Source organism: Lytechinus variegatus, chromosome 14 (assembly GCF_018143015.1).
Source record: "Lytechinus variegatus isolate NC3 chromosome 14, Lvar_3.0, whole genome shotgun sequence".
In the NCBI taxonomy this organism is placed as follows: domain Eukaryota; kingdom Metazoa; phylum Echinodermata; class Echinoidea; order Temnopleuroida; family Toxopneustidae; genus Lytechinus; species Lytechinus variegatus.
The window spans coordinates 30887902-30911173 of NC_054753.1; the positions used below are offsets into that span (position 1 = coordinate 30887902).

Here is a 23272-nt window from a genome sequence, read left to right on the forward strand (position 1 = left end):
TTGATCAGTCCCCCACCCCCTATTAAAAAATAATTGCTGGTAAATTCTGCCATAATTTCTCAGAGATGAAAAGCTGAAAAGAAATAGTCTAATCAGGTCTGCTGGCCAAACTATGAACAATAAAAGAATTTAGAATGATATATCCTGTTATATATTATAAACAAATGAAGAAATTGCAAATGGAAATCAGCATATTTTATCTGGATCTTGTATTTGGTTAATAACAAAAAGAGTAAATTGTGAAAGAAGACTGCATTCACTGTTGTCTTGTTTCATGAGGAGATGTAGTCTTATGTATGATCGCACAATTTTTTCATGAAAATGTGTCATGTGGTATGAATGTATGATGATGATGTATGCTGTAATAATCCAACCTGTATAATACTAATTTAGTGATGATGATGAGAATATTCTGTTCAAACTATGTAAATTTAGTATTTTCAGTGTCAAAGCTCAATTTTTTTAATGACATTTTACAGTAAGTGTCATTCTGTGTTACTTTATTTTCATTTTTTTAATTTTTTTTTTGCTTTTAAGAGCAAAACCACTTTGATGCTATATTTTCTTTACGATGCAGATTAAAAGATGCATTTCTTGATAGGATTTATTGATCATTCTTCTCCAAGTTTGCTTTCTTCATGATATATTCTTTATTTCTCCCATGTACAGGAGGAGAGAGATGGAGGGGCAGTTATACTGCGAGGAACACACACCAAAAGAAAAACCTCCGGTAAATGGAGGTGTCGCTGTAAAGGTATGAAATCAAAACTTATACTAATACACTTTAAATTTTCCACACTAAATACTAAAATGTACCTATGACTGTGACATGTGAGGTGTCTGCTGTGAATTTTTATTTCAATTATTACGATTATTGACTTGTAACCAATGTATATAGACACAAGTGATATCAGATCAAAATTATATATTTTTCTTTTTGAATCATTGTAAACAAGAAGTTTTGAATCTTAGGCACTGTTTTTTAATCATGAATTAGTTCACATTAGCTCTGTGACTTTGAAAAAAAAGACTTACTTGGTTATTGTTGGTGTAATTAATCCTGTAATGTTCTACAGGGTAAAGGATTGTAGGGAGTTGGAAGCATATGATGCTGATAGCACCATCACACCAGACACAGTGGAGGACTTCAATCTCTGCATGAGTTTATTGCTCCCCTTCTCTCCCATCTGCTATTCAGTCATTTATTGAGCAATAAAGTAGATAGAAGAACAACCATGTTAGTGTTTAGGATTTGACATGTTCAAAGAATGACAACTCAAGAATTCATATGACTTTTCAAGATCATGGAGGGGTATTCAAGAGAGATTTCCAAGGTTTTAACGTCAAGCCATTTGGTTGGATGCTTGAGTTTCCAAGGCTTTGCTTCACATGCTGGCTTGGTAAAAAGCAGAGAAATTTTGTTCCCCTTTACTATGTGGCTACAACCATACCAGTATATTTGCACTTTTGGAGGGTGGGATCATTTTTGTCAGCCCCCCACCCCATATTTTCTCATTTTGCAACTAGTTTGTACATGTATACCAGTAGGCCTATGCATTTCATCTGGTTTCTTTTTAGCTAGATTTAGCAAGGTATGGAATGTTTATTACTTTCTATACATGTTTTTCTTTTTCATTGGTTTGATATGAACCTGTGCATTAAGAATATATTGTATCAACCAACTTCAAATGGAAGCTTCATGGTTTTACAATCAAATGAGCAAGAATAATTTAATGATTGTAGTCCTACAAGTTAATTTATTCATTCTGACTTATGAAAAATGAACTGATTCACTGTTCCAAACCAACTCAACAGTCTCACAATTGTAACCCCAATGCAAGCTCTCACGAGGCGGTGCTGCACCAGCCAGAGTTTGCTCAATCTCAAGATTTTAGCCCTATGAGCCCTTTTCACGATTTATCTCGAGATTCAAGAAACCCCGTCTCCACCATGGCAAGAAGAGCGATTCAAGCTCGAACAAGGCAACAATGCATTATGGTCTGACGCCATGAATAAATAATCCTGAGTGCGTCTGCACTTTGCAAATTAGCGGGAAAATCCATTAAATAGTGCGCTATTTTGCAAATAAACCCAAGTTGACTTGGGATTACAATCTCGAGATTAATCCAGCGAATTAGCGCGATAATTGCGTCTCCATTGCAAATCACAAGATTGTTCAGATTGGCATAATTTGCCGAATCAGAAATAGCTAAACTCGGGCTTGTGCAGACGACCCTATTTAGCTGGCCCACATTGTTCACCTGTGCAATTTGAAAACAGGTGATCAAATTGATAATTCATGCTGGCTCTGTATAGAGGAAGTAATAAACTTACATGATTAGAGTTGAATGGTTTTGAAATGTAAGGTCAATTGATAAGGAGGTAATCAGAAACTTTATGAATATCTCTAAGATATAGGCTTTCTGTTAGTTATGAAAACTAGAAGTGATCATCTGGTTTGGGTACAATTGTACTCATGTGACAAATTTCAGATTTTGAAAAAATAAGTATACGCAAATGTAAAAATGAATTATTTTGTTTCTAGGTTGTTAGGGGATATGAATAATTCAGAGAAAACACTTGTCGTCTTGAGAATGCTTAGATCATGATATTAGATAGCTGAGTTTGGTGTAATAAAATGATTATCAATTTGAAATACAGAAATAAGCTAGAATTTGTTTTAAGAATGAACCAAGTAGGCCTAAGTAAAGTATATACTGAATCTAATACTTTATAGGCCAATAGCATCTCTGTTCGTTTTGCTTGTATTGTTGATTTAAGTGTGAGGTGATTTGCCAGCTTGATGATGAATTCATTGTCTTATTCATCTGACAGTTTGAATTTGAATCAATTTCAGACTGATTGTGTCATTAGCCATATAGACAGACAAATAGTTAAAATGGGAGCATTTTGCACTGAAAGTTAGAACTCGAGAGATTGTTGACCGCGAGATTGATGACCGCTTTTGTCTGAAGTTGCTTTGCATAGTAGGCTACTGCGTATACACATGAATAGCGAATATTATATCATCATGTTCAAATAACACATCCTGAAAACCGTATGTGACATTCATATAATTTGTAGCATTTAGCAGTATAAATGAGCCTTGTAATGTGACTTGAGAGACGTAAATTGCTGAGTTTTAGGCACAGGATGTGGAGCATTTACCAGTCTGATCTATTTTGTTTTGAACTGTTTGGATGAGATGGAGACTTGATCAGACTTCCATTATCTCCATTCACTAAAACCCAGACAAAATCAAGAATTAAATCAGGGTGTGTTCAATGTTGATTTTCAAATTTAAACAGCAACATGAATCATGATTGAAAACTCAATCCCAAAACACTGAACACAAACATGATCAGCGGTGCACCGTTCAGTGTCAAAAATATAAAGCCTTTTATATGTTGATCATTTTAAAATTTCCCGCTTTAAATAATTAGCGCAGCTTTAGTGCTCAGTTTGACCCATCACAAATAAGGTCAGTTCTAGCACCTGTTTGTGTAGGCTTCCACGACGAGAGCAAATTCAAAGACGTTGAACACGCAATTGTGTTCAATGTCGGATTGGCGATGCTCAAGGTTGTAAATTAGTGCTGATCAGGTTTACAAACGCATCTTTTTCAACGTTAATATTTTCCTCCCGAATCGTGATTTGAAAGATGTTTTTTACTTTTACGACTGGGAATAGTGGACATAGAACACACCCTTTGTTTCTCATTATATCTGCGTTTTGTAACCACGTTTTCAATCACGTTTCATGTTGTTTAAATTTTGAAACTGACATTGAACACACCCTTAGTCATTTCATCAGAGACAATCATCTACTTAGACACTGTGTGTGAGGAGCTTTAAGAGGATTTTTAAAATCATGCTCAATTTGAAGTAAAAATGTAATTATTTTGTCCTGGAAATATTCCCTCTTAAAGAAAATCTCCCTTATCTCGACTCAGTAGTGATTGATGAGTCCAAATGTTGACTTCCTGACGTCCAACAAAGAAACTGATTAGAAAGATACTGAGAAATCCTTAAAATAAAAATACTTCAAACTGAGTTGAATATTTGAAGGGATGTATGAAAGTGCTTTATTCTGTCCTAAGTTTGATATATTATTAAAGTCTTAGTTTAAAAAGAACAATATACCTACAGGACATATATAATTCATTCAGTCAGAAATAATTTGGGGATCATCTGGTAGTTGATAGATCCAATAGTTTTGAAATTTGGAAGATTTTGGCTGTTCTAATTTTCATTCAGAAATTTCATAATCATATTAGGTTTTCAGATGTTTATTTATTTAGTTGGAAATACTAAATTATTGAAGCCATTGAGACAATAAAAAATATCTAAGATTTTAGACCTATTCAGTTTTCTTTCAGAAATGTGATAATCTTATTTCATTGTTTTTTCTTAGATCTGTGTTGTTTCTCAGTGAGGTTATATATGAGATGATGAAAGGAAATGTATTAGAGGATGTTAGGTAGTCAGGCCATGTTTTTTTTTTTAGAGAGATTTTCAGGAAAATTAAGAATTCCGGTCAAGGATATTTGTCATTATAAGCTATGAAGCAGATCATAATATGAATAGCCATATGGTAAGTGTGTCCAAGTGTGATTGAATCTAGAAAAAGGGAGCAGTGATACCATTGTATAGAATGCAAATGCCCTTTCCAATCATATCCTTAAAGGGGAAGTTCACCCTGATAAAAAGTTTATTGTAAAAATAGCATAAAAAATATTGCCGAAGGTTTGAGAAAAATTCATCAAATAATTAAAAAGTTATTAGAATTTCAATTATTTGATTTGTGACGTCATATGCGAGCAGCATTTCTACATAGCGAATGGTAAAAAAACAATGAAATGTCATTTTCTCAGAAAATTGAAAATGGTTTTCACTGTAACTTTTGTATATCAATAGACAAATCGTTTCACACCCGATCATAAAAAGAAAACAAAATTAAGTCATCAGGAACCATACAAAATTTGAAATTCATACATTTTATATTACATAACACATGGGGCAGCTGCTCGTTTATGACGTCACAAATCCAAAATTTTGAACTCTAATAACTTTCTTACTCTTTAACGGATTTTCCTCAAACCTTCACCAATATTTTTTACTATTTTTTCTGCTATTTTTACAACAAAGTTTTCTTCAGGGTGAACTTCCCCTTTAAGAAATACTCACACAATGTTTTTGTCCATCTACATCAACATTCTTGTTGCAAATGGATAATGGTGCCCAACCTTAAAATAAGAAGAATATATCTGCGTACTTTCCATCATTTAGATTGATTGGATCAATCACATTCACTTGTAAGACTGGGGGGTAGATCTCTGAAGAGAAACCTGGTAGAGTCATTAGGTCACAAGATTCTTTGAAATGAAAGCCATACCAAAAAAATCAATTTTTTTTCCCTTTCAAACATCAATCATTTTAAATATTGTACCCTGATTTTTTTTTCATTTCACTATCACGTTCATACAGAGTGCTATATTATGATAAGCCTTATAATTATTCATTATTGAATGTTTATTTAAAAATGATCACTTGTATTCCCTTGATCTTAATCACACTGACATCTTCACTATTGGCTTAGAAGGCTATAGAAGCCATACAAAAGTCATATTTTTCAAACTTCTAACAATTTTGGTTTATGAAAATAGCAATTTAGGGGAAAATACATTTTTAGGGGACCATTGTTGTAGCATTGGTTTACAGAAACCAATCATTACTATTTATGAAGCACATGCTTAGCCTCAACCAAGCCTGTGGTCAATCCTTAATTAGCAGTAATTTGTGGGAACCGCAGGATTTAGCACATAGAATTCATCAGGTAGAGTATGTCAGACATTATCAGTTGGAGCAAATTGACATTGTCTGGCTCATATCATGTATTATTGTGAAATAATTATCAAACCCCCATACTTTTGAAAACCAATTTTAAGTTTTCTAACATGATTTGATTACATTTGGCAGGTAGCTATTAGGCCTTTACCCGTTCTTGCATCATTTATTTGGCTTTTATCCTACGTCATAGGTTTGACTAGGGCCAATTGAAGTGAAGACCTTTGCAAATCAAAGTAGGCCTATTTTATAAAATGATCTCTGATGATAACTCTGATCCATATTAAAATCTTTCAAGACCCTGTTAGAACACAAAATCTTGATGTAAAAGAGTCAAATTGATGATTTTTGGCCAGGTCAACCAAATTCTGTTTTGTTTGCCCAGGACTGGCTTACCTTTTGTTGGGAACTTGGGAAAGGGTACAAAAAAGTTTTATTCTGCCCAAGATCATGCATGCATACAGTGGAGGCCTGTCCAGTAAAAAGTTGAAAACTATTCAACATTAGCCATGATTAGTAATTTATTCCCCTGTACACAAATTTACCAAATATCACAAATTTCTTTAGAATGATATTTTCATTTGATGTAATACACTTTTGTTAGATGGTAGCATATTGGACATGGAAATGGTATTCATTGTAGATCTATGGTATGATAGGACCATGGAACTAGGCCACTTTCCTTGTTGGACCAAATAACTTTGAGTAATATCAAATGTTTGTCTGGGTTAGACTAGAGCCAGGTTATCTTCATCAGATAGTGTGTGCTTTATTATGGAGTCTGGATGGTGAATGTTTTTGATTATGTTATATCACAGATGATACTGGCCAATTGTTAATTGGACTTTTTCCATCTCATTGTCCTTGAGATGATGGAAGCCTACCCCCCCCCCCATCTCCCACTCTCTCTCATTAGGGCCCTCTGCACCATCCCGAGTTTTTGAATAAGCGAGTTATTTCTGATCTGGCAAATTATCCCAATCTGAACAATCTCAAGATTATTTGCAATGGAGACGCAAGTATCGCGCTAGTTCGTAGGATTAATCTCGAGATTGCAATCCCAAGTCAGCTTGGGATTATTTGCATAATAGCGTGCTATTTTATGAATTATCGCGCTAATTCGTAGGTGCAGACGCACTCAGGATTATTTTTTCATGGTATGGGACCATAATGCATTGATGCCTCGCTCAAGCAAGAATCGCTCTTTTTGCGATGGTGGAGACAGGGTTTCTTGAATCTCGAGATTAATCGCGAAGAGAGCCGATCGGGCTAAAATCTTGAGATTGGACAAACATGGGATGGTGCAGCACCGCCCTCTGTGACTCCCTCCCCTCTTGTTCTTCTCACTCTGTCTCTTTCTATCCACATTCTCATTCTTTCTCTCCTGTCCTTCTCCCCCTCCTCTCTCTTTCATCATCACTTCCTAAGAACACAGTCCGTTTCCTGTTTGACAGCAGGTTCATTGTTGAGTTACATAACTTTCAAATAACAACCATTTTCAGTGCAGAAGATTTTATTTTTACGATGTGGAAGCCAGAATGAAACATCATAAGAAGATGCCTGTCTATGACTTCACTGTCTACCATATCATGGGGCTTCCAAAAAAAGTAGCAAAAGTTGCTTTCATTGGATTATGCAACGAGACAGGTGCATTGTTATGTCATTCCAAAAATAAAAAAAACATAAAAAACGTCATCCTAACTCAACCCGTTCTATAATATCTCCCTTGCTTTCCTGAAGGTATAGCATGATCGCCTGACATGTATTTTAAAATCTTGCAGCATTCATAGACCTAGTATTAGTTTGTACTAACTTCTTGACTGTTGAATTTTTCATCTAGGCTTATACAGTATATTCAGTGGCTTCTCAAAACCAAGAACGAGTCTGCAGGCACAGACTATAGGCATTATATTGTAATTTAGCTTCAGAACATAATTTCCATCCCTATCTTGTAGTCTGAAAGTTCAGATCTTATATGGTGTGTTTTAACAATTGTGGGGGTGCAAGGAAGTTCTGGTCTTAGTATGCAATCCTTCTTGGAGGTAATACTGTGCAGATGGACCTTTAAAATCAGTAATACAATACTGTTGTATTATAAGGAAAAATGGATATATATCAGAATATATATCGCCCCTTTTTTCATTGGCTGGTGGGGAGAGGGGGTGGGTGACATGGGATGACGGATGATGCTATGTACTCATATATAATTATCTTCTGTGTAAATAACAGTTTGAAATCATCGGCCATGATGGTTTCAGGGAAGAGGGAGTTAGTCAGACTTCATTGATAAGTTTGTTTTTAGTTAGATAACGTTGGGACCATGTCTTGAAAATTAGCATTTTTAAGTAGACCTCCAGACATTGTGGCTTTTTGATGAGCCAGGAGCAGATAAGAGCCAACATTCCTTTCTTCATTGAATGAAATTATGGAAACATGTGCTTGAAAAGTAAATGAATGGTGTTGATGATGTCCTTAATTAAGAAATAAGAAACATGTCACTGTTGTGTAGGCCTAACTCTCTTCTAGGAAGTGAAGCTTGGGCACATCAAATTTCATTTCAGATTATGTTTAAAGGTCAAGTCCACCTCAGAAAAATGTTGATTTGAATCAATAGAGAAAAATCAGACAAGCACAATGCTGAAAATTTCATCAAAATCGGATGTAAAATAAGAAAGTTATGACTTTTCAAAATTTCGCTTATTTTCAACAAAATAGTTATATGAACGAGCCAGTTAAATCCAAATGAGAGAGTTGATGATGTCACTCACTCACTATTTCTTTTGTTTTTTATTGTTTGAATCATACAATATGTCAATTTTTACGAATTTGACGATTAGCACCTCCTTGCCTGAAGCACAAAATGTTAAATAATGGAATTCCATGTGTTCAGGGAGGAATGAAACTTCATTTCACATGACAATGACAAGAAAATAAAAATATTTCATATTTCATATAATAAAAAATAAATAAATAGTGAGTGAGTGATGTCATCAACTCTCTAATTTGGATGTAACTTGCTCGTTCATATAACTATTTTGTTGAAAATAAGCAAAACTTAAAAATGCCATAACTTTCTTATTTTACATCCGATTTTTATGAAATTTTCAGTGTTATGCTTGTTGAATTTTTCTCTTTTCATTCAAATCAAGTTTTTGTTGGGGTGGACTTGTCCTTTAAAGAGAAAATCCACTTCTTCATTATCTGCAATTTTGATTGCACCAAATGCTAATATGCTTTTCACACTGCACATTTTTTTCCTTAACTCTGGAAAATAGGTGGGGCTCAGGGGGGTGGTACTTAGCCCCATCAATATCCTGGGGTTAAGCTTAGCATACCTCGGTTCTAGCAAGGATGATTTACGGTACTATATCTGGCCCTGCTAAAAGGCAGGGTAATTTCGGTGCTAAGAGATGCAGTGTGAAACGAAACCGGTCTAAGTAAAAGTGGCGCTAAGCATTAATAGCCTATCACAGAAGTCGAAATTGCATGTTAATCACACGCTGTGTGGCCAAATCGTCAATGTTCATGACCTTTGAATAGTCTGGGGTTTAGGCGTCAACCCCGGCTCAGCAAATAGAATGGGGTTAAGAAAGACATTGTAAAAAAATAGAATGGGTTCAAGGAAATGAATGCAGTGTGAAAAGCATAAGTGTTTGGAGCATCATAATCATTACTGGAAAATACCAGACTAGCATGCTGCCTGTTTGGCTTTCAAGACCTGACGCCAGCCAGCTTTCCAGAAGACCAGTCGACTAGTGTTTTTTTTTTAACTTGACCACTCATTATCCATAGCCTATGAATAAACCATTGATACGCAACCTGTTTACACTAGGAAAAAGATCAAAGAAAAAATATAAGAAGTTTATACCAACAAACAACGTCTTGAGAAAGAGATAATAATGGTATGCACTGCACTATCAAGTTAATTAGTCTCATTAAGAAAACATATGCTGGTAGTAGTAAAGCAGTATTATTTTGTAATTCAATAAATTTCATTGTGTGAATGGGTGCAGTATTGAGAAGCTTGACCCGCTACTTGGTGAATTATTCTCGAGATTTTTGAGATTTCTTGGTTTTACTCATGTGCAAGTAATCATCATTCAAGAACAAAATGTAATGAAGTATTCTCTGTTTACATCCTGACTCTGTTGGTCAAGAGAGTGCAATCATATACAAGATTCCTGAAGTCAGGCATTTTTTTTTAATTTCTCTCAATGAATGTCTTTGTTTTGGTGCCTGTCTCCTACCTTGTAAAAATGCCTTTAATCCAATTGCATAATATTTGCTTCATGAATTTTATTGAAGGCATAATACCTGTTTTTTCATTATCCATACCTCAAGTACCTGATAATTTATTCTGCATGTTGATATCTGCCATAACTAGATCAGTTTCTTGTAATAATGAACTAGCAACATTGGTCAGATATGGTATTGAAATAAAACATTTTCTCCTGCCACCCATTGTATTTGTAGGCCCGACTTTCTTATCACAAACATTCTTGCAACCTTGGATAAATATGTAATTCAATCTTGTATTAAACTATGTATTCTTTATCCTTTTACTTATAAAAAGCATCAAAATTTTCATAGACTCACTCTAGACATTAGATTGTATTTTGCATAAAATGCTGATATCAAAAGTAATTGTATAATTTTCATTTTATTTTTCAGAAAAATGATGCAGAATTAGATTTCTTTGAGTTCCTCGAAAAGATACAGGTAAGGAATTTGTATTTCTTTTGTTCATTTTTCTTTTACCCCCTCCTCACTCACTCTTTTCCTATTCCCAATCTCTCGGGTGTCTACAAAACTAAGACCTTCCTATATGTGCTTCTAAGGCCATGTTTATGCTTCCACTTTTCAGGCCAGAATCAGCGTTTCCAAACGTGGTTAGTCCAAAACATGGTTGCGTCCATGCTTACTGTCATTTAAACGCTGTTTCAAAGCGCCGATCATAAACTCACAAAAAGGTGCGTTTGTAAACGTCGTTTGACCAGAATCAGGCTTTCTGGGGAAGCATAAACAGAACCACGATCGTAAACGTGTTTAAATGACGTCATTTGGTACATGCTTCCGGTGAGATGAAAATCCGCGGGCAATACAGTCATATTGCTCCATGCTTATCTCCACGTAATAACAACAATCGGAAAAAAAACTTTCGAAAAAAGGCGCGCCCAATTTGACCTCGCTTTACGAGGCGAAGCCAGCTTGAGATCATGATTTGCTCTGAAAAGTTGAGCATAAACAGCACTCCCAGAACCATGTTTACGATCGGCGTTTTGAATCGACGTTTGAAATCGCTGATTCTGTCCTCGCAATGGAAGCATAAACACACCCTTAAATCCACCCATGTTCAACATGATGTCAACATGATAGCAGGTGCCATGCTACTAACTTGTCAAAATAATCCTCTTAAAATAAGAAGTCATTGGTATTTAGGCGCAGACAAGCCAGCTCTCAAACATCAGTCAGTATCCACTCCAAAGGCTTAGCATGTTTACAAGTAATTTCATCCTGACAGAAACAATTGAACAAAATGTTCAAAAATCTTTATAAAAAAATTCAAAGGGTTAAAAATTTGTGTTCATGTTGGTGAAAGTATGTAATGTATCCTTTGTTAGAAATTACATCAATTCTCAACATTTCAAGCTTTTGTACAAGTGTATTTTTGTATAATGGCTAAATTAAAGTCAAATATAATCAATATAACAGAGCATTCCTGTTCTTTATAACTTTATTCAACCCCTTGAAATGATAAAATGTCAAATTTTAAGTATTCATTTTCTATTTGTTTTGTTTTTGTTAAGAGAATAAAGATTGGTATTAAATTCCAGCATATTTCACTCCTCTATTCAAGATAATTCTTTGAGAAGTAAGAAAAGATAATTATAAACATGATTGGCATTGTAATGTTTTCATACAAAATATTTTAATATAACAGGTTTAACTGAGATAAACTAGTTGTAATTCCTATAAAATTCTATCACTAATTTCCAGGAAATGTTTTGATTATGTTTGCTATGTTATTCTGTTACATCATTGAGTGTATACATCATAGGTCTGATCAAACCTCCAAGTTCTCAAGCCAATTTATAAAATTGAGTCTCAAGCATTCAACAGCTGACCATTAAAACCCTTTATCCTCTTCATTACTCAACTCACAATGAAAGATGGAATTATTGTTGCCTGAAGGTGATCGCACCAAATTACATGGTAATGAATTTCAGCAGACCAGAACTAATTAATTAATTTGCCAAGTTGTCTTTCAGCGGAGGCGATACAAATTTGCACTGTGAATCACGCGGGACCCAACCCTTCAGGGGGAACCGAAATCAAATTAAATCATCTAAATCTATTTTATAGAAAAGTAAGGATGTTATGATCACCCTGGGCGTATTATTTGTCCGCTAGGTCAGTCTCGTTGCTTGCCCCTCTCCTCTCTTGATCTTTCACTTTCTTACTTTATTATATTTTTCACCCTCTTCCATTTTTCTTGTTTTTCCTATCACCAGCAGTTCTTTTCAATTTTTCTTGCTTTTTATTTACTCTCACTTTATTTTGCTACCGTGCTGTTTAAAATAGTTCTTTAAAAAATACTCATTCTACCTTTACCTTACTTTAACCATGTTGTATCAAGTTTGCCTCATATTTTCTAATAATAATTCAGTCACCACTTTCATTGAAGAGTCAGATTTTATAAAAACCAAGGAGCTTGTAAAAACAGAGACTATCGCTATTTGGGGAAAGTTCATCAGTGATTATTTTTGTCTTCACCATTCCTGTTTCAATCATTCTATAGTTTCTTGTAAGCCACTGATGTGTGTTAGCAGCTATAAATAGAGTGCTTTATTCCCCCACATTTCGCCTGGTGATATTTGGACAATAAATTTTCTGGAAGACTCAGGAGACATTGAAAGAAAAATTTCACCTCTAGTCATTTGAATGCAATTAATGAACGGTTGCTATTGGCAACAGTGGAGAATTGCGCACAATTTGGACCAAAATCGTGGGTGTTATTTATTGTGCAATGTTCAGTATTAATCATTCTTCTTCTTCAATACGTGCCGACAGACTTGCTAGTCCATATAAAGACACGGAACTAAAATACGTGGTCATGGTCTAGAGCGTACGTTCTTTTAGGTGTTTCAAAGTATGGGATCTGTATGGTATCATAATTTGTCTATGTACGCCTCTATTTCTCTACCCCTCTCTCTCTTTCTGAACTTAAATTTCATATTGTCTTGTGGTTTCATTTTTCATATCATCAATCTGTCAAATCCTTTTTAATTTTCTCTGTCATTGATAAGATGCCAGTTAATGTTGTGCTATGATGTACATTTATAACTTAAATTTATTAGAATCTTGGAAAGGAAGTACTGCATGAAATGGTGTGTTACAAGGTGTTCCACAAAAAATGTAACATTGTTTTGAGGATTACTAGTTATTGGCTTTCAAAATATTTCAATTCTACTTGCTTCATTGGTTGAAGCCTCTTGTAATAGAGCAAGGGAAATTTGGTGAAGTAGAAAACAAAATTATCAATATTTTGAGGCAATTGAATTAGGAACAACTTTTCCTTTTTTTCTGAGACACCTGATACTGATGCAGCACCTGAGCACGACCTAACACAGCATAACCTGAATGTATAATGTAGGTCTTGTATGTCTCTGATTGTATCATCTACATTCTATCTCTCTATCTTTCATGCTACTTATAGTCTCACTGGTGAAACCAACCCCTCTAGACCGACCAAATCAATTACATTATTACCAATGACATACCATTGCTTGGTTTGGGGTCAGTTTCATTGGTGTGTCTGTAGTAGCATTAGATATTGACCTACTCATCATCGCTTGTCTCTGCTTTCACAAACTCACACTTGACATCTTGTTCATATTGATGAGTAAATAATCAAAGATGGCATTCTAAATATCCCATCATACTTCTCTTACTCATCTTCCGATAGTGACTAGATAAGATGATGCAGTTTTGTCATCATCTCCATTAAGATTCCAAAGCCTTCAATGTCAGCGGCGATCTGCTTCCAGTCATTCTAAACAAAGATAAAGGAGAAGTATGAGATATAGGTGTTTAGACTCTCCTTGGGAATTTAGTGTATGGAGAGTATCTCTTTAGGTTGGTCCTCACAGGCCAACATAGAAAATACGTAAAATTTCAAATGTATTGAATAGTAAGCTCAACTTTTTATACGAAAAATGAGTAAAGGATATTACTGTTTCATACTAAAATTTGCCATTGAAAATATATTATAGTCACGCTGAGTTTATGTGGGTTAAATGTTTTCACTCTGCTGTTACCCCTTGACTAATACCTTGGTCACATTTGCTCTACGGCGAGACGAAAACAGTCGTTTTAACATTTTTTTTGTACCAACTACATATAGGTGGTTTGAATTAAAATAAATGAAATGGCTGTTTTCAACTTGCCGTACTGCCGCCGTATAGCAAATGTGACCAAGGTATAAATTAATTATATTATGATATTTTCCATTGAGTGATACATTGAGCAATGAGAGATATTTTATTTTAGTAATTTAATTAACTCTAATGTATGTTGTTTGGCCAAGTTATAGAGTGAAAAAAAACAGTATTAGTAGAAACAGCATAATAGATGTGAATCGGTCCAGAGTGTTAGTTTCATTGGTGGGATTGTAGAATAAGGTTTGTGTAAAATATACCCAAATCTAATTCTTGTGTCGATGTTCAATTTTTCATTGTTTGATTTCTTTACAGAGTGATAGATTAGATGAGCAAAGATGTTCATTACCCGTCGTACTCCAGCCTTCTTTCAGCTCACCCTCACCAAAACCAAAGGTTAAAGCAAAAAAATCAAATACAGATAAGATCAAAGAGGTAACTATTGTTTAATATGATTTTTTCAATGTGAGGATGCATAAAATAGATATCATGATTTTAGACAAGTAAATCTTGTATAGGGCATAGTCATGTGATAATGTCTTTAATGCACAGCCAAAGAAGCCTGGATACATTTTCTCTGGCTGTGCAATTCCAGACAGCAGACAATGAATCTTTCCCAAATATTTAGAAAACCTAACTCAAGTGCCCTGTTTCTTGCCGGGTTGGAAATAATGACACATATTTTTTACTTTAAACTCTATTAAAAAGTTCCTCAACCGTGAGAGGGAATTGCATTTTTCGCAATGTAGAATAGACATTTCTATTGATGACATATTACTGTTAGGGTTGACTGTCATAGTTGCAGTCTGGCAAATGTAGAGTAATGCCTTTCCTAAGGATATGATGCTATGCTGAGATTTCATACCCTGTTACAACTGAGAAATCTTGTTCTCTATGTGTTAAATACTGTTTTTTTATTGTGATCTCTTGCTATATTCTTCTTGTAGTTATTAAAGAAAGAGGGACCCTACCCGTCCATAGTCCAACCGACTGATCGAGGCTACTGGCTCGATGGATCAATCACCCTCAATGCAGATGACACCAGGTCAGAGAAAGATGTCGATACTAGCCTCGACGAAGAAGCCTGCAGTATGGTCACGTCGTCATCGCTCAACGGAAGTTTGTCGGCGGTTGGGGATATCTCGCCATCACCGTCATGCTCATCAATTCCATTCCCTCTTCAGTTGGAGTTTGATGATAGTAATCAGATGTATAGAAAATACTTCCTTGGAAAGGTATGCTATGATTTTTTTATGAAGCACAGTATTAACTTGTGGATTCACACATTTTAATTCTCAGAGGTTTAAAAGTGCGATCACCTGGATACTATTGGTTAATTGTCTTGAAACTGTTTATTTCAGATAAATTTTATTTTTTAAATGGTTGCAGCTTTTTGTGCATTGATTAGAAGTCTTTCCAGAGTAGCTTTATTCAGCCTCCTCTATTCAATCTTGAAGGAGCATGGACTATCAAAAATACACTTTTCATTAATATTTTTCATGTGCTTGATGCCCCTTCTAAACCTTTAGGAGGGGCAAAACCCCCTCAAACTTCACAACTCATCCATTTTACATTATTCTTGAAATCTCTTGTTTCCTTAAAAAGCATTGTAAGTGATGAATCGAGAGGCAGTGGGATTTAAAGGAATTTTGTTTTTTGGCACTAACGTGCAGTCATTGAGAATTCCGGAGTTTATTCTGATTCTTTGCCAAATAATTGATATTTCAAGCACTGCTAATTTTCAACTCTTCGGGCTCCTTTTCCTGTAGCTATTAGAAGCTATGGAGATTTTGGACTCCCTTGTTTTCTTGTAGTAGAGACATCAAAAAGATTGTATGCCTCGGCTGACAGTGTGTACACATTTATTCCCAATTATGAATTAGTGTGTACTTCCAGAATTTAGCAATGGGAATATGGTATACAGTTTGTGGTTCAAAACATTATACATAATAATGACCACCTTATCAGAATTGAAATTTAATTCCTTTGTTTTTTCATAGTAGAGCAAGTCAGTGTGTCATTCTGTTAAAGTTTAACTTGTTACTTAATTTTCCAGGTAATGGTTTCATTGGTTCTCAGATTTACACACATAAAAAGAAATGTTGAGGAAATAATAATATAAATAAATCTCTTCACCATAATTTCCATTTGTTCCACCTCGCATTGCTTGTGTACCCTCAAGAGTATTTCCTTCAAAGTATCACATTTCAAGGGTGTATAATCGTTCACAAGTATCAATTAATGTTAATAACCCCTCGGCAGTTGTTTGCAGGTTCTAACATAAGTAGTTACAATGGCACCGTTCTCATTATACTTTCTAAAACTGGATTACTGGAAACTGGTATAGGAAACCAGTTTGGAAGATCGCTTTGCTAGCATTCCCATGGAAACACTCTCAGTGGGGTGGCATGTTTCACGAGAAACTTGAAACCGCAGCGTAGGCATTCCACATACAGTGTGTGGAGTTAGCTCGAAATGTGCAAAGATTGCTTCCCAAAGAACGGTTGTGTCCTTACTTATGCTAAAACTAGTATAATAAGGGGAAGCGACCTACAAAATTACATCGCAAGGTGTTTTTTAACCGATTTGGAAGATCGCTTCGCTTCGACCATTCTCATTACACGTTAAACTAGTTTCCACTAAACTAGTTTCAAGTAAACTAGTTTTAGGACGTTAGTGAGAATGGAGTCAATGTAATGCTTCTGAACATTCTAGGGTCCTGATTGATTATATCTGCTGACTTGATAAACGGTGTTGGAGGCCTTTAAACATTGTCTTGAGACAGCATTTGTGTCTCCTGTCTCATCACAATTCTCGGCTGATTATGGACTCAAGTGTCCCTATCTAAGGTCCTAGTTAGATGCACTTGACTGTTTTACATAATTTAATTCTAGAAATTAATATAGACCATAGAAATTAACCCCAAAAAATTATTTTCCATGACAGTTTAAAACTGAAACACTCCAGTGATGTAAGGGGACCGCAATATATTCAAGATTATTAGAAAGTTTACACTTCAGTTGAAGATTGTTCTGAGCTTGTTTTAATTTTCCATGCCACCCAAGGCCCTATGATAATAATAGTCTTCCTAAAACCTTCAATATATTAAACCCTGTTAATGAGTATTCCCAGGCTCCTTCATGTAGCAAAATCAAAGTCTGTCATGGTTTATAAGACAATAGATACTGAGTCACAACATCCCTTGGGGAGGATTTAAAAGTGACCCTTTTGGAGGTCATTTTATTGTTTAATTATAAAAGGCGTTCCCTCTCCTTTGTCAGCTAAAGAATTTTCATCAATGTTTGTTCAATGTTTTAGACAATGACCATGTACACCAATTTCATTACCTTAAATAGAACACGAGACACACCCTATGAATGTGTAGTGTAATGTGATCATTCCAGCATTGAAAAATTGTGTTGGTATTTTCTTTTCTTGAATATTTATTTTATGTTGCTTGTTTATCAAAACTTACTGCATGTATAATAGAAGTTTGTAACTTATATATATTTTTGATGAATTGAATTGAATAACTTTATTGGCCATAAAGGAAATTCTTTTATTTCACTAGTTTACACACATGTAGATACATTGTTCAATGTATATACATAGCACAAAACAAAAAATTGTGATTACATGTGAACAAAAGAAAATTATTTAACTTGGGTATATATGATTCATGCAAAATTTACAATACACAAGTATTTGAATTACAAGTCAAAGTTAAAGTCTGCTTTAAGAATTATTCATATCTTAAAATAATTATTTTTGGTACTAGATCCCTTTGTCTTTTTGATTCTTTCTATGGGTGTGTATATTTTCCAATATATATTTAGACTTGAAGTAATAAGTGAAATAACTAAATAAATGAAAATATAATCATCACTTTATTTTTAAAGCCGACATGTAATGCTACAAAGTGGCAACATTATACTTACATTGATCAGGTTTCATAATTCTTGTGATATAACCCCCCTGCTTTTACAATATACATCATATCATATATGGCTTGTACATGTTATATCTGCAGTTCAGTGCCCTACATGTACTCCCTGTATTGTGTGCTTTTGTATTTTCTTTTGGAGTCTAATCAGGAAATGTTTTAAATTGGCTCTTCATTAGCTCAGCTATCCTCCATCGTTTGGGGCATTATTAGTGCCTTAGAACCTGCGATGTCTTGTGACTCAGTCCACATTGTTTCTTTAATTGAATAAGGAGGTGGAGAATAAAGCCGAAAGAAAGTTTTATTTGAAAAGAGATACATAGCCAGGAATGTCCCCATTGGCAAAAGTCTTAGGCCTTTTAATGGTTTGATGGCTTCGTTGAATCCTCTCCAAAGGACCTAGTAGTGAAAATGTGTGCTGTAGCAAAATTTACATTGTTGCATCATCTTGGTTTTGAATGTTGTTAACCAATTCACTGCTATACATAAGATCCAAAGATTGTTCTATGTATGATGATAATAGGATTAATATAACAGTGTTTTCAGCGTATACAAAGTGCAACTATAAGCACATCAGGTTTAGCTCCAGCAACCACTAAATACCGCTGCTGAGTGCTTTCAAGGAATTAACCCTGCTAGGTACCATTTCACCTCACTTGGGTCGAGTGCTGCATAATGCAGATAGATTTCTTGCTGGCAATCTGACAACTGTTTGGTAAATCAAATTTGTTGAATTAAAATGAAAACAAAAATTGTGAAAAAGGTGAATTATATTTAAGGACTAAGCACCACAAAGCAGCCTAGCTGACAAGAATTGACTGGCAGTGTGGAAGTGGTATAAGCTCAGACCCTAATGAGCAAGGGGAAGTTCTTGATCAAGGATCGTAGGGGTGTTTTTTAGTGCTTTGGATGTTTAGTGGGGGGTAATTGAGTTTCACACCTTGCCGAGAAGACAGGGCTAGTCTCTGGTTTCTGAGGCAAACACCTCCCTGCTAGGATTCGAAGAAAGATTTACCTTGCTTTGGATAGGGTTTGTTCTCTGTATAACATCAATATTCTATAAACAGTACCAACTTGTTAACTAGGAGTTTTCAAAATCCCTACAAGTGATCTGCCCATTACGTAGAATGGCTATGATATTCCTTGAAATGGTAGTTACAATAGTGATAAGTCCTAAGGAGAATCTTGAAGTACAAATACTTTGTGAAGATGAACCATCATCTGTTGATGGTTGATGTATATAAGGTGCTCAAGTTTATTATAAGGCACAGCTTGAAGCAAAGTAAAATCGGAATTAATCTTCAAGAAATCCTTGAGATTATTTAAGTCGATTGAGTTCTTCTGGCAGAGTCTAATGAAATATTCCAATTTTTTCATCTTTGGAGTTAAGATTGACCAGACTGATTTGAAAGTGTGTTTTGACCTTGTGTTCAATAATCATTTCATAGATCATTTGTTATTAAAAATCGAAAATAGTAAATGAATCTTTTTTCCATCTCCCTTTTGCTTGACTAACAATATTTTTACATTTTGCCCCTGGCAATCTTTGCAAGCTTTAAAAGCTCTCTTATGTCTTTTGTAAGATTTGGATGTTCTGACTTTCACACTATGAGGAAATCTTGTACAAGTTTCTTTAAAAAAAACTTGCAGTGTAAATAGGATAGTATGGAAATTTTTGAGGTACACATTGAGTAAGTATTCTGTTATGTGGTTTTATTCTACCTGAAATAGCCTAAAGCTTGTCCATGAGATTTAATAGACAGAGTTCTTATTAAATCACAGGTGACATATGTCAGCATTTGGCAGAAAATTAGAAGATGGTTCCAATTATCTCTTAACTTTTTCTTCTCCTTAAACATCGTCTTTCTATCTTATCATATCCTCCTCCATCTTGTTTCTTTATCTAATCCTTTCTTTTTATCAGCTTCTTATGTCTGTATTTCAACCTCATTCCCTCTCTTTGCACCTACACCCTCCCATGTAAGCATTAATCCTTGCAGTTTATAGGATACTAAGATATATTTTGAGGATCATGTTTTTCTATTTATTGTCACTTTCTTTATTTTTCTTTGAAAATTCTTACGTTCTCCCATTTTTGTCCCCTTAATTTCCAATCATTATCTATCTATCTCTCTCTCTAACCCGCTCCTTTACTTTTTTCCACTTTGTACTGATCTCTCTTTAATTTTTCTCCTTTTTCATGAAGATTCTTCTTGGACATGATTGCACACCTGTGAAAGCTTTTGCTTTTCAATCATTCTAATTAGAACAAAACATCCTTTAATGATTTACAACATAAATCAGCTATAATACATCACCTGTTTAAGGTTATATCCAAAACCCAATTTAACTCGACTTCTGTTTAAGTACCCCTTTATTTATCCAGATTAAGACTTGTTAGACAGAAAAGCCTGCTTCTTGCCAAGTTTCACAAGCCAAGAGAGAGAAAAAGGACTCTGAAAATTGCTACGGAACTTGAAAATGGGCCACTGGTCAAATCTGGCACAGTTTAATATTGACTATTCTGAGATTGAAATGAAAGTATACTTCCAATCCAATTACTGAGTTTTATGGGACACATGCTGATCTAGCACATTTTATACAACTTTTAAAAACTGTTATTTTGCCCTAAATTATTACAGACTTGTCAATATGTAGGCCGAACCTTTGTTCATGATAATCACTTTCCTGTTCTCGTGTTTCATAAAATCAAGATTTTTATCAGAGAATTATAAAATCATTATCAAGTGTCAGCTGCGCCTCCTACTTTGGTTTTGATTCTGTTCAAGTTTATTATCAAACATATGAAAGCTGTGAGAAATTAGATTAATACATGCCAATTTGATGATTTAAGATCAATTTCCTTTCCAATATCCCTTCAGTTGATACAAACAGAAATGAGAAGATCTAATAACATTGTTTTGATATATGATAAATTTCCCATTTCCATTTTGTAACCACTTTAAGGCTTTTTCTTTGGTCTGCTTTCGAGGATGCTTTTTATGGAAAGAAAAACACTGATGCTTCAAGTAGCAAGAGAAATGTTCAAGTGAAGTTATCTAACAGTTGAAAACAAAAGATTTTGAAAAATTATTTACAGCTCCCCATTGTTAAATTTATAAATCTCCAAACCAAACCACAATGCTACTATATTTTTTTCAATATTAGTTGCTTATACTGACATACATGACATTCAATATCATTCAGAAGTGTTCCCTATAATCAAATGCCTTGATTAAAATAAATGTGTGACCATTACTTGACAGACACTTCCCAGTTAGGACAAATGAAAAGATTTTGACACCAAACAAAATGAGAAATTCCTTTTTGAAATGTGACCAGGCATTTAGCATTTCTTACATTCTGACCATATTCATATGTTTATGCATTCCATGGTTATATAAATGGGTGATATATGTAGAATGGTGAGCCTACTGTTTCCTCAAATATTACAATAGATAATATAGTTGTCATCTATGGTCAAGTGAATTAAATAATTATTTAAGTTGGGTTTGATAGTTTGTACATGTACAGTATAGCTGTTCCCCCTCATGTATAATCTCTGATAAGAAATGCCAATATAGGTACCCACATGATCGTCTCTGCACTTTCTCCGAAGTATCCAGACCCATTTTACAAATTGGCAACGTCTCTATTGATTTGCCAGCAGCAGAGTGTCTAACTGGTTGGTATTCCGCAGGGGAACCATTATCTAATTTTCCAATAACCTGTGATAGACTGCTCTACCTCTAGGTCATGGGTTCTCGATAGTGCACTGCAATATCATTAAATTCATCTTACAGTGTTCGTGAAATGGAATCCTCATCAGCGATATATTGGAACGTTCTTATGATCCTGCTTATCTATATTACAGAGCATAATTTCTATATAAATTTGCAGTGAAACCTGTAAGCCTGTATTTAGACCACTTTATTAACAAAGACAACAAAACTGGCCCTTTTAGCAGGTGGTCTTTATGAAGAGATTCTGGTAATAGGTCTGAATGGAGAAAATTATTGATGGAAAACCAAGCATGTGTTTATTGGGGGGTGATCTTTCTATACAAGTGGATGCTAAATCAGATTTGACTTTATTTTGTTCTGTTCTCATTGCAAATTTGCTTTCCCTTTTCCTTATCAGTAAACAAGTGATAAAAACAATCCTATCATTGCATGATAATAAAAAACAAAAGCAGACTCGTCTGCAATTCATTCACCCTCTTCAATAAATCTTTTTGCGTCTCGCCCACCGAGAAGTTGTTTTTAGAACCCACTGACCGAATAGGGGTAAAAAAGGGGAAAACGGACTTAAGAGAGAGGAAGAAATGTAGGTCAATCGTATCTATTTCCTTGAGGTCTCCCGGGAGTTCTTACAAAACTAACTTTGTGAGTTTAGGGAGGTTGGAGAGGCTTCTGTAAGTGGACTGTGGCTTTCATCGTGATGTAAGATTTGCTGCAGCATGCAACGCTGTAATTGGCCAGTCCTGAATCACAAGCTGTTGAGGAAGCAGGGGCTTAAGAGCCGATGACATTCCCAGCGAATATTTGCTAAAGAAGAAAAAACTAAAGCCAAGAATATGGGTTTAAAACTCTTGTAGATATTTTTTCATTGGATCGTTGCATCGTCAGATATTAGACCTTAAATACTTATATAGTCCCCTCCTTAAACTTGACTTACAAGTGAAAAATTCCCATTTAATCCCAATGCAAGACTTGTTCTTAACGAGATAAGGACATAGCAGCCAGCAGAAGTAGCATGAACTTAACTTTATATAAATGTCTTAACCTGAAAAATGGATTTTAAAGACCAGTTTTGGGTTGTTGAAAGCCTTTTAGAGTCTGGTGATTGGAACCTGATCGGAGTATCAGACATGTCTTTGCATAGTTCATCATCTCTTGGCTGCTTGTATATCAGTGGCTAATTTGATAGATAAACTTCTAAATCTTGTTACTGTGGGATCTTAGTTTGAGTGTATCATCCAATGGCTTTCCTTGATGCTAAAGATAGAAAATGACCTGTAGATCTTGATTAGATTGTTCGGTGTT

At 34.9% G+C, this 23272-nt stretch overlaps 1 protein-coding gene across 2 annotated transcripts in view; it reads left to right on the top strand.

Annotated features, from left to right (window-relative positions):
- The window catches only part of LOC121428005 (rap1 GTPase-activating protein 1-like), a 56523-nt gene that overhangs the window by 17685 nt on the left and 15566 nt on the right, over positions 1–23272 (top strand). For both annotated transcript variants that reach the window (XM_041624579.1, XM_041624580.1), the window contains exons 2-5: positions 670–754; positions 10518–10565; positions 14600–14719; positions 15232–15519. In XM_041624579.1, the coding sequence (XP_041480513.1) occupies positions 670–754; positions 10518–10565; positions 14600–14719; positions 15232–15519 (541 nt within the window). The remainder of the gene's footprint in view (positions 1–669; positions 755–10517; positions 10566–14599; positions 14720–15231; positions 15520–23272) is intronic.